Source organism: Strigops habroptila (assembly GCF_004027225.2).
Source record: "Strigops habroptila isolate Jane chromosome 13 unlocalized genomic scaffold, bStrHab1.2.pri S16, whole genome shotgun sequence".
NCBI lineage: Eukaryota > Metazoa > Chordata > Aves > Psittaciformes > Psittacidae > Strigops > Strigops habroptila.
In genome coordinates, this window is record NW_022651054.1 from 10,459,156 (window position 1) to 10,477,703 (window position 18,548).

At 45.0% G+C, this 18,548-nt stretch overlaps 1 protein-coding gene across 4 annotated transcripts in view; it reads left to right on the forward strand.

Moving 5' to 3' along the window:
• The first annotated feature begins 6,133 nt into the window (after positions 1 to 6,133).
• Positions 6,134 to 18,548, forward strand: part of AATF (apoptosis antagonizing transcription factor) — a 50,232-nt gene continuing 37,817 nt past the window's right edge. For all 4 annotated transcript variants that reach the window (XM_030472175.1, XM_030472176.1, XM_030472178.1 and 1 more), the window contains exons 1-4: positions 6,134 to 6,252; positions 8,431 to 8,619; positions 8,920 to 9,342; positions 10,012 to 10,149. In XM_030472175.1, the coding sequence (XP_030328035.1) occupies positions 6,168 to 6,252; positions 8,431 to 8,619; positions 8,920 to 9,342; positions 10,012 to 10,149 (835 nt within the window). In that variant the 5' untranslated portion in view covers positions 6,134 to 6,167. The remainder of the gene's footprint in view (positions 6,253 to 8,430; positions 8,620 to 8,919; positions 9,343 to 10,011; positions 10,150 to 18,548) is intronic.

Consider the following 18,548-nt stretch of genomic DNA (forward strand, 5'->3'; position numbering starts at 1 on the left):
GTGGGATTTCTTTCTTTTTCTTTCCTTTTTTTCCCTTTTTTTCCTTTTCTAACGAGGTGTTTGTACACTTTATTCCATGTTAATTTAGGCAGCGATGTGATACGGTTCAGCTTAGGTCAGTGGCTTATAAAAGGGAGGGAGGGGAGCCTGTCTTTTTTTATTCCCGAAGCTCCGTCCCTTCCATAGGGGTTCTGCCCATCTTCGGGGGGAGCCCGGAGCCGTTCCCATGCTTCAGGCTGAGCGTGTCCTTCAGTGCTTCCCGGGATCCGCTCCGGAGGCCCCAGTGCTTTGCAGATTTGAATTCTGTGCTCTTCAGAGCAGGCTCGGTGTTTCTGAAGACCCTAATCCAGCAACAATTGCACAGTCAAAACTCCTTTTGAAACCATTGTCACGTTGGGTTCTTGTAAGTCCTTGTTTACAAGAGCGTTTCCATTGACTTCAGTAGCATTACTTGGGTGAATAGCGGTCTGCGGGAGAAGGGCCTGGAAAAATCTGTGCTGCCTGGATGGGTTTTACATGGGGTTTACATGCACAAACATGGACACGCAACACGCAACTGTACGCGTATGTGCAATGTAAGTTCAAGAGTGTTTTTAGAAGCAATTACTCTCTTCTGATCTTTTCTTCCTTGACTGGTTTCGGTGACCTTCACCTTGTTGCTATGTCCAGCCTGGATGAGGGTGGCTCCGTGTTTCAATGCGTGAGGCTGAAGACTTGTGCAAAGCCCATGCGTAGGACCAGTTACTAGGAAAAAGTTACAAGGCCTTGTAAGTATTATTCCTATTGAGCTAATCTATATGAAGGGATATTTTGAAGGCTAATCAAAGTGTCTTTAACATGCTTTGAGTTCCCAGCATCCCAACACCTCTGCTTTTGGCTCAAACTAATTGTCCCATGCGCTGTCACCGTGCGATGCTCCTCGCTGCCCTTCCTCTCCTGTTACTCCTGGTATCCATTTACTCAAGCCTTTGCTTGGGGAACAGTGGGGAATTTGTAAATCTGTATCCCAGGAGGAAGAATGTACTTCAGTTACGATTTGTAGACCAATGATGTGTGTTATTTTAATACATGTATGTGTGCCCAGATGCTGAGCGATGGGTACATGACACAAAGCTATAAATAAATACAGGTTTAAAATATCAGTGGTGATTCACATACTTTTGCCATCCCAGGAGGTGGCAGATGTTTCAGTGTCCTCTCAGGAATGATTCCTTTGGCCGTAGTCTGGATTTTTCCCCTGAGTAAGAGTGTTGCATTGAAGCTTTGCATGTTCTTACAATGTTAAATATAAGCATTTGCAGCCTCCCTTTCTGTTACTACCCCTAGTAAATAAACTCATATATGTTAAGTTTAAACAACTGATACCTATCCTTAAATGCTGCCAGCACTGTTGAGCTGGGAACAAGGAATTGTGATGCTGGAGCAGGTTCTTGAAGGTCTTTTCTTTGTGTCTGCCATGGCACTGGGTGTTCAGCATTCCTCATGCCAACAAAATATCCATGAAGTTATACATATGAAATTAAGGGCACCATTAAAAATGTATTTTGATTCTAAATCCTTCTGGGATTGCTATCTTCTGTTTCCTTTCCGGTTGTATTTGTGGTGGTTTTAGCTGTAGAGCATGGGGTCATGCTTGGAAAAAGGAGTTTTTTATTGTCTGGAGAGTTTTCATTCATCAGATACAGAATTGCGATGCATAAATTGAAGGGTTGAACGTGACCTTACAGCTCCAAATTGCCACCCCTCTGTGCCTGGGATTCCTGTAAGGCTGCTCTTAGAGCGACTGCTTTTCCTGCAGTGTTTTCCCCAGTTGTGTCTGGGATCACTGAAGGTGATGGGTGCAGCTGGTTTTATTGCACACATCATGGTTTGGTTCTTGGAGAATCCCCTCGGCCCTCAACATTCCGCTCTTGGGGATGAGGGGCACAATGGGGCTCTCCGCAGCCTTCTGTTACAGGCTGCCTTCAGATGAGGACCAGCTGCACTTGGGTGCCATTTGGTGCGCTCTTAGAGAGTGGTTTTGGCAACTGTAAGAATTAGAGTTTTTTTCCTAATTGGTTTTAATCCACGTTCTTCCTGCAGAATCCAAACCTTTAAAGCAGCTGACGGTATCTCACGTGGTTTGGAACGAAACGCTTCACTCTGCTCCTTGAGGAAGCCCAAGTTGTAGGACAGGTCTAGTGTGATTTGGTCAAAAGATCTCTTTATATGGTGTGAGAACAGTCACACAGCACAGACTGGGAATGTGAGATGGAAAATATCCCCCCGGCTTCCATGGAGCCGGAGCGAGCTGCGGGGCTGGGGATAGCGTTGGGAGTGAGCGCTGCCCTGCATGGTGGTGCTCGGTGTCTCGGGAAGAGCCGTGCGCTGTGTTCCTGCACGGGGGTGTTGCACGAGGGGATGTTACTTGGGGATGAAAAATAGATATTTTGGCTCCGTCTAAAAAAGGTTTTCTTCCTGGTTTTGTATTGTCTCTGGGTGGCCTTTAAAATTCTTATCTGCTGGAAGCATCTTTAGGCTGTGCCTCTATTCAGGCTCACTATATTCATTATAGTTCTAGATGTTAGAGCCATTAAAGGTTGATTAAATCTTTAAAACAATTGTGTTTGCTGAATGAGTGGTGGGTTAGGAATATCCTAAACACCCCAGTAAATAAAAACACAGAAGAGAAGTAGTAATAAATATTTATAAGGAGAGCGTTTTTTAATGTACATAACCTAAATTTCCTCTCATGTAATTTATTTTAGTGGGTAGGTTTATGTGTGCTCTCTTCTGCTTCTCCCCAGTTTCTTCCTCTTTTTTCCCCTATTTCACTGACGAATTGTGTTGCTGATTTAAAAAAGGGAAATCTCAAATGAAATAGCATGACTGCAACGAGAAAGCCTGGTTTGGGAAATTACATTTGCTAGCCAAAGTGTTGGAAAGATAAGCTCAGCTCCAGCTTGTAGCTATTTTTGGACAGCATGCAGTCCTCCGGATATGGGTCAAATCCTGCCGTTGATAATGCAATTCAATTAAATCCAGTAGACGCGGCTCCGGCACATGTAATTCCCGTGGATCTCTATGGGAATCCCATCGCAGCCCGGAGCCTGCAGCCCACCTCGCTCCCACCGCTCCGCTGAGCGCAGGTTACGCGGGCGAGCAGCGAGTTACTCGCTGGTGGTGTCTCAATGGCTTCACGTTTCCAACACGTTCCTTTATTTATACCTTTAAGAAATGCTCTGAAAAATGGATTCCTGTTAATAACCTGTAATCAAACAGACACACGAGGATGATCTGGTCCTTCACTGCCAAAGCTAGCATCTAATCTGACAATTTCCTACAGGATGACAAGCTCCACAAATACACGGAGGCACAAGAAGCTGGGTGTGAGAAATTAAAAGTGCCTTTTTCTTGTATCGCAGGCTATTGAAAATGCACTTGTTTATCTGGTCTGTGTTTAGGGTGCTATTTCCATTTTAGCAAATAAGCATGTAAATAAAAAGTAAGATTAAGAGGAAAAATGCCAAAGGAATTGTGTCCGTCAGTTTGATGGCTTCTGCTTATAGTTATAAATAGGCAGAGGGGTTTACAGAACGTACCGTGGTGCAGAAAAGGCTTTCATGATTGTCTTGAATTAAAATGTATTGATAGATTTTTTTGGTACACATATTCCCCCGCATGATTATGAGTCCAAACCACGGCAGCATGGTTTGAGGGCATGTGAACCAGAAATTAAAACCCAGCCTGAGAGTCTCATTTAATTACCCTGCTAAGTGAAAGGCAAAAGAGAGGGAACGAGCAGGGAGGAAGGAGGCTCTGGTGGTGCAATATGTTATCAATCCATGACTTCCATACGCTGCGTTTTCTGTTTGATGTGGGTTTACAGTGACTGAATCTCCTTATCAAACACTGTGAATTACCAGCTCCTTGTGCCGATCCTGGTAACCGGAGCAGGGCCCAGTGTGGGGCTCCCCCTTCTCCCCTGCACACAGGAGGACACACGTAATGCACGTGTGTGATGTGTGTGCGCGATGCGTGCGTGAGCGTAGCCTGCTTTGCCCCCTTCCCATTTGCTTTGCACCAGCGTAAGCAACGGGTGCAGGACAGAAAAGAAACAGGTCTATAGGCTCTGTTAGAGTTTGCAGTTGTACATACAGGAATTTTAATGCGTTGCTGGATTCAGGATTTATACCAACCAGTTGTCCCATTAGTCTCAGTGGGTGAAATCCTGATCTCGCTGGCGTGAGGGGCAAAAACGCTGCCGACTTTAAGCAGCCCATTTTTCACTCTGAAGGACTAATGCAGCTCACTGTGTATTTTTTATTAATTATATTGGGTATGTTTTATTTAACCATCACTAAAAGCCTCTCTCCCTTTATTAACAGGGCTATTTATTATTTGCGAGGTTAGAGAACATCCCCTTCTCACTCTGTAAGAGTGCAGAGGTTTGAGAATGCAGTTACGCAGGGGGGGTCTTGGCACTGGTTCTTTGCATAGGTGAGTGGTTAGTTACTCCTGTTTCACTTGTTTCTGCTACTTAATTTTCTGTGGATTTATTTCTCCAGGCTCCTCCCTTTGTTTATAGTGGCATCTTTTACTCTGGAAATAAAATACATACAAACTCAAAGGTAAAAGACTGGAAGCAAAGCCAGGGAAGACACACTGTTCCCATCTCCTGGTTTATAAGTTTCCTGGTTTATAAACCCATGTCTTAGTGAAAAACAAATGATAGTAGTGCTTAATTTCACATTGCTGGAGCAATGGTAAACCCACATAATTTATAATGCAGAGCTGTCAATCACACTGTGATAAAATAAATACAAACTACAGTAAGAAGGAGTGAGACGCTCAACAGCATAAACTCCAAGGGTTTTGCTTGCGATGGAAATGTGCATTGTCAGTAAATATTAGTTTTTATATAAATGGAATTGTATATTGTCGATGCACTACCCAATATCATATGGTTTTATAGGGGGAGTCCCCGGGTGTGTGAGAAGGAGGTGGGACGTTGAGGTGTTTCCCATCCATGCCCTGCAAGACCTCGGCGGTGGGAGCATCGACGGCTGCGATAATTAATGATATTCCTCTGCCCTCTGTAGGAGAGCTGCCCGCACTGAACGCTGCTGCGGGAGCACCCCGACCCGTGCAGCCCCCACCGCTCTGCATCCCAGTTAGAAACCATGTCTGCATTCATTTTTAGAGCCTTTTAAAAGCAGATAAGAGTCCTGTGTGGACAATAAGGGGGTGAGCAGCTCCTACGTAGCTCCTCTCCCAGCCAGGGCTCGAACCAGCTCAAGTTTGCAGGTTGCTGCTGGCACCTTCATGGGGAAAATCTCAACGTTGGTTGTGTAAAGACCAAATCCTGGAGTCCAGGTTGAACCCCTGAAGCTGTTCGTTGTGGGGTCTGAAGTTCAGACCTGTGTCTGCAACTCGGATCTGAGATGCAGATTAAGGTCCCTGCTCCCTTGTGACAAAGTATGTGCTAAACCCCATTGGCATTCCCCAATTCCAGGTCCACACGTGTGTTTTGGGCTCACCTCACCCCATGAAGCAGCCTGGAGAAGCTGTTGGTGACAAACCCAAGAACCTATTCTCGTTAATGCTCTTGGCTAGCCACTTCTGCATCACTTTGTTGCTGCTTCTAGGACAGAGTTGGGCAAAAGCACCCCAGGAGCTTTGGTGCTGGTGTGGATTTGGTGAGGTTGGTGTAACTCTGGTGTAAGGAGCCATCTGGTGTAAGTCTGGTGTAAGGAGCTGTCTGTGTACCAGGGCTGGGGCTAACTACGAACCCACCTTTCTAAGAGGGACCTTGGCTTCAGCAGAGGCCGGGGATGTTTAACATTTGGGACAAGGAAAGAATTCAATGGAGCCAACAGTGCTAAAAAAGGCACAATGTGAGTTAAAGTAGTTGTAGTATTTAGAATTATATATCAGGATTTTGCTTTTATACCACAATATCGTTATCCCAGCGCTGCTCAGCTTCAGCACACCGCTTCCCACAGCCCCCATGTGCGGTTACCATTGACCCCCATCAGTGGGGGGGCCGGGAACCGGCGGCTGCTCGGGCCGGGCGGGCGGGCGCTAGGACCCAGCCCGCCGCCCCGTGCCGCAGGCCCCGCCCCGCATCGCTCCGCCCCGATATAGCACCGCCCCGCGGCGCCTCCGTCCCTCCCTCCCGTGACAAGATGGCGGCGCCCTTAGCGCAGCAGCTGGAGGAGCTGCTCAACCCCCGGCCTAGCTTCCGCGACCCCGAGGACGACGCGGAGGAAAGTGAGGGAGGGCCGGGAGGGAGGGTTTGATACCCGCGGCCGGCAGGGGCGGGTCGGGGCGGGATGGGCGCTGCTGGGCGCCGCCGGACCGGCAGCACGTGGCGCGGTGTGGGGGGGAGCTCGGCTTGGCTCGGCCCGGTCCCGCAGACGGGACCCCCTCAGCGCCGCGGGCGCCTCCGTCTTCCCCCGCCGCGGGCCCCGCTGTGCTCCCAGACCCGAGCGGCCCGCGGGCCGCCGCACCGCGCCCGCATGGTCCACGGCGAGGGCCGGGGTTAGCTCAGGGAACAGCGTTACCTCAGGACTCGGGCTTACCTAGGGGGTCCAGGCTGCGGTTACCTCAGGGGCCGGGGCCGCCTCCCGGGGGACCAGAGTTACCTCAGGGGTCGGCGCCATCTTAGGGCTCGGCGTTACCTCAAGGACCGGGTTTACCTCAGGGCCCCGGCCTGGAGTCGCCTCAGCGCCGCCAAGGCCGGGCTGTGCAGAGCCAGGCTGGGAGCGGATCCGGCTGGGAATCCTCAGGGGAAGAGCCGTAACAGCGGCGGGACGGGACGGTTCCTCCGCCGGAGCAGCGCAGCCGGGCGGCTGAGGGAGCTGGGGGTGCGGGGGGCAGCTCAGCAGGGCCGGCCGGTGTGACACCCGTGCGCACACACCGGGTGCTCAGAGCAGGGCTCAGCACATTACACGTGTCTTGTCTGGTGCTAAACAGCGGCCAAGCCTCAATTTGTGTCTTTAGTCAAGCGGGTTTTGCTTTAGTTGTGATTTTTGATATCCATCCCTTCTCCCATGGCATGTAGGTGGCGGTGTCATCATCTTTCCAGGCTGGTGCCTGCTGATTCTTGACTTACTCTCTCCAGAGTAGAGCTTCCCCATGGGCCAGTAGACACCGAGCCATGGGGCAGGACTCCCCTCTAGGACATCTTGTCACAGGCTCCTGCACTCATCTCTGGAGATCACAAGTTAACTCTCACATACTGGCACTGGTTGGTGATAGGAAGTACTAGGCACCACTCATGGTAAATGTGCCAGCTAGCCTGGATCTTCTGTAAAAGTTTAAGTGGGAGCAATAGCATCTTGTAAACAACATCTTAGTAACCATTGTGGAAATCAGTGTTGTCAGCAGAGGTGCTTCCCATTTTAATAATCATAATTTAGTTTTGTGCTTCAGTGGTATGAAGACTCAGAGTGCCAGAAGATCCATTGAGTGCCGCAGGCCTGCCCCTTTTGCCCAGTCACTCCTTGGTGCTGAGCATCTTGCCACCCTCTTCTAGCTGGAGTGACTATACTTAGACCAGACCTTGTTGCTTTGATTCTGAGCAGGAGATTTTTTTGCTTCCCCCCTGCCTCAAGTAAAGACTATATGTGAGGCATTAACATTTCCAAAGACACATTAAAAGAGCACTTAGCGATATTCAGCCACTTGGATCACTCAATTGGTTGAACAAAGCTAACCCTGTAATTTAGCATACTGGGCATCTTGCACATGAATGAAAATAGGGAGGGTGGATGCAATGATGTGTTCCCTTTGCTGGACTGCTCTGTTCCTGTATCCTGGAGAAGATGGATATGAAAGAGGGTAATAACCACAGTAAAATGATTTTCTCTGTTTAGCCTTTCTGAAGTGTTTATGTATTTATGTGTAGTAAGAGGCCAAAGTGCATCTGGATCACAGTTTTCCTCTGAAAGCATGGAGTGAGTGAAGGCATTCCAGCTTTGCTGAGTCCTCCACCTGGCGGACTGTACTTCCCATGAATCTGTGGAAGGGCTTGGATAGGCTTAGTTTGTGTAGTGCTTCATGTGTGTTCTCTAAAATAAAGAGGAAGCAGGAAAGAAAGAGTGCATGTAGGCAACAGTCATTGAAAAAAAAGAAAGAATTCAGCAGGATTTTTTGTTAACAAGCATCGGTCTCTGCATTGCAGGTGAGCTCTGTGGTTCAAATCTTTCTCTCTTTGGAGAACATCAGTGTGCTGGCTTTCCTCCACCAGGCAGGGAAGAGCCTTGCTGCCTCCCAGAGCCTAAAAGCCAGGCTCCTCTGTGAGGCTGTGTTGCCATCCACCTTTGCAGTGTATTTTTGTTTGCAGAGCATGAGGAGTTTTCCATGACTCCTTCCTGCAGCTGGTTCTTCTAGTCTGAAATTCAGTTCAGTTTAGACATCCCTCCCCTTTTTGTCTTTTCCCCACAGCTACAGTTGCTAAAGTGATTGACAGATTTGAGGATGAAACTGCAGATGACATTTTCCCTGTTGGTAACATACGGAAAAAAGCTTCAGCCTCTCTCTTGGAAGCTGATAAAAGGTACAGTGGAAAAGCTACGTCTCGCAAAGCTTTGCAAGAGGAACTCTGGGGAGATGCTCTGTCTGAAGAGGGATCTGGTAAGAAATCTCATTTCTTTCACCTTTTCGCTAGACTAGTTAAAATTTGAGTAGTTAACTGACCCTAGTGCTGTCTGAACTGAGATGCCAAACTTGAGGTCCCTGTTACAGGGCAATAAACAGGAACATTTAGGTTGGGCATCTTGAAGTGCCTTCCTGAAATTCAGGAGTAACGTTGTACACAGCTAAAATGGAGCTTGGAGCTCAAATAGCCCAAACCTGCAACTATTGATGATGCATATTGCAAAGAGGCACATTTTTCTGGTCAGTAAATAACTTTTTTTCTCTTTTCATTATTAGCTGAAGAAGCATTAGATGACTGGTACAGTGGCAGTGAGGATTCAGAAGAGAACGGCAGCTTAAGCACTAAAACAAAGGAGAAGCTGGGCAGTGCTGGCAGTGACCAAGAGGATGACTTGGAAGATGATGAAGAGCCAGATCCATCTGCTGAGACCAAGGAATCAAAGTTCAGTTTCCAGAACATCACAGACTTTGAGAAATTTACAGAGGGGATGGATGATGTCGGAAGCAGTGAAGGGGAAGATGAAGGTGAAGATGATGCCAGCATGGAAGAAGGGAGTGATGAGGAGGAATACGAGAGTGAAAACCATGACAATGTAGAAGAAACCAAAGACCACGAAGATGATGGGGGGGTGATGACATTCTCGAAAGGACAAGAGACTGAAGAAGTAGAAAAAGGAAAAGCTGTGAAGAACCAGCTAGGTTTGTACACTTCTGCTTTGTATTTTGACAAGCCTTTCACCTTGCTGACACCATAGAAACCAGCCATGTTAGGAACCACTTCAGCATGTTAACATGCTGTTAGCATACTGCACGGGCATGCTACAGCAGCCCTGGTCGCATTTGCAAATGTTCTGCCAAATCTGCTATGCAAGCTGGTGTCACTGCTGCTACAGAATCTCATGTTAGGAAGTGTATTTATCCACTGGCTTAATTGAACCACTAGTGAATTACTTGTGGAATTGGTGGGGATGGGGACTTCCCACACTGGTAGTGCTGTGCAGTGGTGCTGATACCACTTCTGTTTCTTAAGATGTAATACTGACTGCAATTTCTTCCTATCTGTCCTGTTAAACTTATCAACCCCCCATTTGCAGAATGTGCTTTTAAACAGTAAAGGAAAGGATGATTTTCTTTTGTGGATTCCAGAATTGCAGTCAGGATCATAGGATGGGATGCTGCTTTGTCCAGAGACACCTTGTGGTACCAATTTTGTGCTGGGTTAGTGCATGCAAAGATTTGCCCTAACCAAGAGTAATGTTAGTAATGACAGCCCAAGGGAGAGGTCCTGTGCTGTCAAGTCTACAGCTCCTTCACAAGGAGCAAGTACTTTGGCTTACTAAATTGTTTTGTTTTCTCTTTGTTATAAAGCACTGTGGGATCAACTACTGGAAGGGAGAATCAAGATGCAGAAGGCACTTGTAACAGTCAACCGGCTTCCACAGCCAGATACTTACCCAACCTTCAGGAAGGAAGGTGGACAGGAGTTTGACAACGCTGTTGAGAACTGTAAGAATTCTTCAGTCTCTCTACTTTGGTTAGGCTGCTGTAGCCAGAATGGTTTGCCTGGGTGGGGAAGTGTTAATAGGAAAGTGAGGGCTTTGAGTTGCAGGTGTCTGGTATTAGCTGTTGATCTGTGTTGCCTTAATTGTTAATGAGGTTCCATGCAAGCAGAAACCAAAACCTGTTCCCTACCCCACACAAAGAAAGAGACACCTTGTCCAGAGACACCTTGTGGCACCAATTTTGTGTTGAGTCAGTGAATGCCAAGATTTGCCCTAACCAGGAGTAATGTAGCCCATAGGAGAGAGCCTGTGCTGTTAAATCAGCAGCAAATATGTTTTAAGCTTGGAGCTGCTTTATCTGTTTATTTCTTAGGATCGCTATTAATGATATTGATCTGATGAGATTTGTAGTAGATTCTCCAATATGGCAAATACAATTGCATGCTCCAGTTGATAAGTGCAAGGTACTTCAGTGTGGTGTGGGTCTATTTAATTTTTAGGCACCTTTTTTTACTGGCCTCAAAGTAAATGCACAGGGAGGTGCATATCTGGTATGTTATCCTTAAGAATAAATACAAACTACTGCAGGTATCAGTTGGTGTCTCTTTCTCCCTGACATGCTTTTTTCTGATCCCATTAATCACAAATTAATGAACAACAAGAGGCATTGAGAAATTTTGGCCTGGGCTGGCACAATTCATCTTAAAACTGGATTAGGAACTTTCCCCATCATTGCACTTAGACCAAGTTTAGACTCTCATCTTAGGGCTTATACCTCACCTGAACATGGCAGCTAATCAGCTTATCTGGAGTTACAGCAGGTGAGATCTGTTATATTTTAAACTTAGCTCTGCTGCTTTAAATAAAGTGATTAAGGGAAAAAAGGCAAACTCCCAACAATACTAAGCTGACCTTTCAGTGAAATACATGTTATTAATGTATTTAATGAGATGCATTACAAACTGCACCGAGCACAGTGTTTCATTACAGGTCTAAAATGCAATATCATTAAAGACCTTTAACAGAAACAATGGTTGACATTTTGATATTTCCCATAAGCAAAATACATCCAAGAACATGGAGTATAGTACTGTACCCAGTGCGGCAGAGAGGCTAATCTTTCAGTTCTTCAGAACACTAAAGGAAAATCCACTGTTAGTAACTGCTCAGCAGTTCCCACCCTCATAACCTGGGCAGGAAAGTTGCAGTAGTGTGCTTGGATGTTCCTGGTAGCCTGGGTTTGTGTTCTGCATTTCATCTGGGAAGACAGCAAGAAAATAAAGCTGGAGTGACCGGGGCAAAGTTAGCAGAGGAGGCACTTGGGCTGGTAGACAGGAAGTAATGAATTTAGGATCATTCTGCTACTACTACACTTGAGTGTTGTCCAGCAGCCTTCTCTGAGGGACCAAAGTTACATTCCTTTTTTAGTTCTGTTTTTTAAAATCTATAATTGTACAACAAAGTAGGTTACAATAAATGGTAGATTTTGGTGAGCTACATTGCTGTGCAGTGCAGCTGTCTTTCACTGCCCTGCAAAGATGCTCTTTCCAGAAGTTACAAAGTGCCAAGCATGAAATAAGGAGTAAACTTATGCATGAAGATCTCATGAAAGACTGGGGATGTAGTTGGTGTTATGTTGGTGAAATGTTAAGACCTATTTCTCTCTTGCTTTGCTGTGTTAGACCTTGTGGGAGGGATTCATGTCTGATCAACAGCTAGAGCTTTACCCAGTGTTGCAGTCTGAGCTGTGCTACACCTTAATTCCAGAGCTTGTGCCTGGATAGCAGAGCTGTGGCCTGTCTGTTCAGGGCATGAAACTAAGTAATTCTGAAAGTATACATCGTAATATGTTTAATAAACTTTCTTATTTGGTGCTGAATGGGCATGTAGTGGGCTGGGTAAATGTTCTGGGCTCCTGAGATCTCATTGTTGAGGTGGTTCCATTTTATGTGATGCACTTTGGTCTCAGACAGGATTTGGGATAATCATGGCATTGATGTCATTTTGGACTGGATAATACTCCCCTTTCAGGCAAGCCTCAGCTCTTCTTTCCAAATCCACAGAATAAATTTAGCATGCTTTCATCATCTTCACTGAACAGGAAGAAATGATTTGGTGTTGATGTTGCACAAAGCAGTTGGTGCCAAAAATCTGGATTCTTGGTGTGCTCTGTAGGCTGCTGAAGGCAGGAGGGCACAGAGAGGTCTCTGCACCCACCTTTGAGGGCCTGCACAGGTCTTTGCATCTCTGAAAGCTGTCCCAGAACACTCAGTGGTTTATCCCAAGTCCTTCCATTTCTCGTGAAATCTCTGCTCTGTGCTCACAAGAAGGATGAATTTTTTGAAGTGGAAAATGGTTCTTCATGTATTTGCCTCTTTGGTATCTCCCTCTTGTGACAACCCTCTGTGCATTTGGTGGTAGTGAAATCCCCTTAGGTTTGAGTATAATTGTGTTAGAGAGTAGACAGCAATGTTCAAAATACATTTGCAGTTTTAAAGCCAAATCTGAGTGAACCCAGTAAGGTCATGCTTGTTTTCCCAGTTTTGAGAGTAGAGGTTACAAAGCCTCTAGTGTTTAATTTATTATTTTTTGTAATATTTTATGGGGTTTTTTTTCTTTTTAACGATGCACCATGGTTTGGACACTCTGGATTCCTGAGATCTCAGGTTCTGGTGGATGATTTACTGCAAAATTGCTTATAAATTGAAGTAGAAAATGTTTTGCAGACCTGGCAGCTTTCAGGCTTCACACCCATTTGTCACCCAGCATTTCCCTTTGTATATAGAACAAGAATTAATTAGGCTGCACTGCAGGAAAAGTTTATGGCCATAATTTATATAGGATGAATTTCTGTTTAAAGAGACAGCATTGCTTTGTTTGCACTGTCTTACTTCTTCTTTCCTCCCCCTTTTTCTTTTAATCTTTAATTACATTCCAGATTTTTTTTTTTTTTGGTTACTCTTTTTTACATACAAATTGGAGACCAAACTGTGGTCATGGAGCTTCTGTTTATTCCTGGTTTGCATCCATGGAGCAAGTGAGAGTGGGTTTTAATACTGAAATCACAGCAGAGTGCAAATGTTTAATGCACCGCGCACGTGAACTCCCACAGCTCACGTTCCTGAGGTGCTGCTGCCCCGGGTCTGTTTCTCCAAGATACATTTGTATTCTCTTGCACCATATCTGCCAGTCTAGTCCAGGGCTTGAGATGTTGCCTCTGTTTGGGGTCTTGCACGTTCAATTAATGTTTTTCATAATCAATGCAAGTCAGAATTTGCAGCCTGCTCCTGATTTGCACATTAAAGAGACCCATTAATTAAAAATTCCAATCCCTGGCATGTTCCCGCAGGATCCTTGCATTATTTACATAGAAAAAGAGTGCAAGGTGCAAGTTTCTGTGCTGTGGCTCTGCACAGATTGCATGCCTGCCATTCATATTTCTGTGTGTGTTTTCAAGGGGGAGGAAGTTTAGAAGTGGATCTCAGGAAAATGTCACCAAAAATGACCTCAAGGGCAAGAAAGAGCCAAAGAAAAGGTGGAAGCAACATCAGTGGAGCCGCATCCAGTGTCAGGAATTAAACAGTTCCTAGGTTTGGGGCTTGTTCTGTTAAATCTCGATACAGTGACAAAAACCCTACAGCTAATTGGGGGCAAGGGGGCAACAAGAGCTTTAAGCAATGATCTCTCTCAATTGACACAGGCTAGAAGCTGTTGTTCCGTGTGCCCCGGGTAGCTGGGCTTCCCAATCCTGTTGTGTAGCTCAGTTCATGCTATTTGCATTACATTGTCTTTACAATTCTGGTTGAAAATACTGAGCTGGGAATGTTCTGTTGACTAGTACTTCATGTTCCACAAAGAGAGCTGGGAATTCTGGCTTTTAAGTACTATAGTGTGTTATTTTCACAGTTCTTAGTTGGTGAGATGAGTAAAAAGCAGACAAACCCAGGTGAGGTTCTGCAAGATCCTGATGGAAATGGCAAGACTTTAAAGGGATGAGTAGTTGTGTATGTTTTCAGATGAATATGTTTCCCAAGAGTTCAGTAGGTCCCTGAAATGTAAACTACTGGCTGAATTTTTGTGGGTGTTTTTGCTTTGACTCCATCTGCCAGTGGATTAAGAGAAAACTCTAGAATCCCACGTTGCTGTGCTTCAGCGTAAGATCAAGGTAAATTGTTTTGGAGAAATGGAGGGAATACTGGGTTTGGTAAAGGTAGATATGCAGGGTCTGGAAGAATAGGTTTCCTCACTGAAGGAACAGAAGTGGGGACCGCAGATATTAACTGTTCTTTACACTTTGTTGAGCTGTGGAGAAGTTATACAAAGGTTTGTGATCAATAAGAAAATAAACCTGAATAAAGTGAATCAGATAAAAAAAAAAAATCAAATTAAATGCTCCATGTGCTTGCAAGGCCATTATCCCCAAAGCTGCTTGGATTATAAATGCATTAATGGAGCAGCAGCCTCAACTTCTCAGCACAGTGCCTGGTCAGTATATGTTTAAAAAGGGTGCTGGGAAGGAACTCGATTCAAAAGAAAGATGTAGAAAGATGAAACAAGGGAAATACATGCAAAGTTTGCAGGAAGCAACTCACTATTTGTATTCTTACTGTGGCCGGTTTCTTCAACTCAGAGTCAGTTGCTGGATAACCTGTATTACATATTGATTAGTTATTCCCTTAAGGTGTTATGTCTTGGGTGCAGCTAGCCAAGGGTTGATGTTTAATTATGTTTTATTGAAAAGCAGGGCTAAAAGGAGCACTTAGAAACTTTGCAGGCCTTGCATGGGACTGCCCAGGGCTCAGTGCTTGTTGCCTTCTGGAAATGAAGGAGATGTTGACTTTTTGTTCCTAAAATGTACAGTCCAGTCCAAACACTTTGACCCAGAAATGTCTGTTTCTGGGGTGGAAATAGGTGCATTGTTGTGAGTGTGCTGGTAAAGGGCTGTGCTTCCACCTGGAGCTATGTGGACCTTTATAATAACTGCCTGAGTTGGGCTCTTGGCTTGCCAGGTTGGTTAACTGTTCCCATGACAAATAACTGTGGCTTGTGACTAAACAGAATGTTTGTGGACAAGGCCTCTTAAGGATGTGATTAAGAATCCCACTTACATTCATTGCCAGCAGGAGACCTCCAAAGATGCCATGTGTTTTCTGGTTTTACATTCTTGCATATTAAATGTTTCTGTATGAATGCTTCACACTGAATAGCTTCATTTTCTTCTGGGTTGCTTCTGTCATATTTTGCTGAAAAAGGGCTCAGGACAGATTTTATTCAGTATCTGTTTAATGTATGTTCTCAGTGTCTTTTTAGTAGAGGATTTTGTCTGGGTTCTGTTACTTTAGTTCCTGATCTTTAAAAAAATAACTAATTACATTCTGTAGGACATCCAGGTAAATCCTTTTGAAGAAGCTGGTTAAGCATTGACTAACTTTGAGTAAGATCAAGTCTGCTTTAGGCAGCAAAGAACCTGTTCCACTTCCTGTAAGAGAGGATGTATCTGGCAAGGTGTCCTCCTCTCCAGTTGTGCAGCATCCTCTGTCTGGTGGGCTTGCTCCTTGCCTGCACCTGATTGTCATTTTACACATCTGGTTAGGGAAAAGCTGTCACATGAAATGTGCTTTATAGACTTTGGATTTTTCAGAGAAGCTGCAGGAATCAGCTGCCAATAATTCACTTGTAATTTTATCGTCTCTATTTGTGGGTCGCTTTTAAAACTAAACTGTATCCATCCATACATCTGGAGATGATAATGCATTAACACAGAGCAGGGTAGGTGTCACAGGGGAGTGGGGGAGGAACTGAGGCACAGGCAGATTACACAGTTTCCAGAGGCACAGAGCAGTTACAGGATTAATTGGTGCTAGGCAAGATCATGGACTTAAATACATTCTTCCTTTGAAGATTTTTACTGGGAGCCTGCACAAATGTGTGACAGCAGAACTGGGTTTCAAGCCTGAGTGTAAATTATTGTGATCAGATCTAGCCCACTTAAAACTGGTAGTTCATTTTAATTGAATTGTATTAGTCTAGACACTTGCTGAATACAAAACCCATCCTGCTTTTCAATCCATGCAGGGTTGAATTTGATTTAAATAGATGCAGATGCAGGTGTCCCCAAATTTCACCTTTCCTCTCTGATCTAATGAAGAATCTATTCAACTCTTTCTGGGTCTGAGCCAAAGCCTGTTGACATTAATGAAGACTTTTCTCTCAACTGAAATAAATGAATGAACCAGACCCCTTTTTTGTAGATTTTGTTGTAATGATCCTATGCTGTGGAGAGCTTTTGGTAAGAACTGGGGTCAGGAAGGATGATCTGCTCATGGGTGGCCATTCTGTGTACATGCCAGTGAGTGAGAGGGAAGGGAGATGAAGTGAGAAGCTTTAGACAAAGGCACAGGTCTCATTTTTGGAGCTCAGTTGTTCGTGTATGTTTAGGTGGGTAACGAGGTGTTTGTCTGATGTGCAGGATTTGGGCTGTGCAAGGTACCAGGGAGATATTTAGTGGCTTTTTGTTGCTGTCTGTGAGTTGTTCAGAAATCCTGTGTGGGAGGTGATGGAGAAGTGCAGGATATTTATTTAACATGCAGTTTTGGTTTGGTGTGTTTTGTTTTCTTCAGAAGGAAACCCCTCTTGCCCTTCCTCAGGGAGTACCAAGGCTTTTAGCTTGTGATATTTAAGTCTTTTTGAACAGAGTTTTTGTCTGCTTCTCTTGTATAGATGTAGCAAAACTGAAACGCTCCCATTTTACAGGTTATCTCCATAGCCATATGGGTTGGACACTCCTGGTGTTTGAGGTTTATTTAAAGCTGCCTTAATTTCTAGTGCAAGCAATGGTGGGAGAGTCCATACTATCCCAACTCCAGACCGTGGAATTACACCACACTTTAAGCACATCAAATAGGTTTGCTTGCACTTGAGTTTCCCAAGATAATTAATAGCTAATTAAATAGAGTTTAGCTAAATACTTGTGTACTCCACAAACAAGATGCAGGGAAACAAAGGCTTGCAGAGCATCCAGACAAGCATGTGCAAATGTCAGCTAACTCGGATTAATTGGCAATTGGTTACCTTGAGATGGAACCTCAGTGCTTGTCATGATAAATGTAATGAATGGCCTGGTTTTATATGGGGAGGTCAGTCTGGATGGGCTAATGTTCCCTTCTGGCCTTAATATCTAGATAACTATGAAATTTCACATTTCCTCTTCCTTTCTCATTCCTACATATGTACTTGGGGATTCCTGCCTGGCAGAGATGGGGATGTGTGCTGTCAGCTTCTTTACATTTACAGTAATGTAAAACATCAGGTTTTATAAATCTCATTTTTAAAGCCCCATCCCCTCCCTGGTTTGGGCTGATAGCAAAAGATGCCGGTGGAGGCGAATCAGTAGAGCATGAACTTCATGGAAGTGTTTCTCTTTCTCTCTCTTCTCAGCTTTCCCCCTCCCCCAGCCCCCACTAATAAAATCCTTGAATACCAAGCCTTTTATTCTGTTGTTGCATCTAGTTATATTCTTTACTTTTAGCAAACTCATCTATGTCTGATCCTGTTGTCCTTACTGCCAAATGCGGTGATATTTGAGTGAAAGGGCTAAATTGAGTCCGTTCTGTAACTCTTTGGGAGTCAGCTGAACTGCTGGTGTGAAAGGGGTTTGCAGCATTGGCTCCTTTGTGCTGAAGGAATACAATTTTCCCCTCTGCAAAGGCTTTTGCATCATTTGCATTCCAATGGAACCAGCAAATTGGGCCTTCAGTGTGGAGCAGACCTTTTTCATTGCAATCAGCAGAAAAGTTGGCCTTTTTCCTACTATCATTTGATAAAATTCCACAAACTCGGTGTTTTGGGAGGCATGAAGGGAATGTTACTCCAATTTCCTAAAATAACCTGGACGGATTTACGAGTGCTTTGTGCTAGGATTCAGCTCCAGTCTGTGGATACACGTGTTTAACTGCACCACCTCTAAAACAATCAGATCTGTCTCTGGTGCCAAAGGGCTTGCACCCAGCCTGTAGTTTAGTTCTAGGCTGGCTCTTATGGCTTCTGTCTTGGACTTATCAGTAGCCTTTTGTTTTGTTCTGGGGTACGAGGATGTACAGGGGTGCAGAACTGAAGATGGTTAAGTCCTGCCTGCACCACATTGTTTCTCCTCCAGTGAGTTAACGCAGCGGGAACGCTAGAAAAGCTGTTGTCCAAAGCCCCACGCTTAAGATGTGATACCTGGAGGAATTCCCTCCGCCTTTTCCTGGCTGGGTAACGTTGCTCTGCTGTTGGGAATATAGAGCAAGCTCCAAAAGTAATACTGACAGACTTCAGAATTATGATACACTGGAGCTGTGGCGTAATTCTTTGTTGAAGAACTTAGAGGCCTAAAATGTTAAGGCTTATTGTTATTCCGAGTTG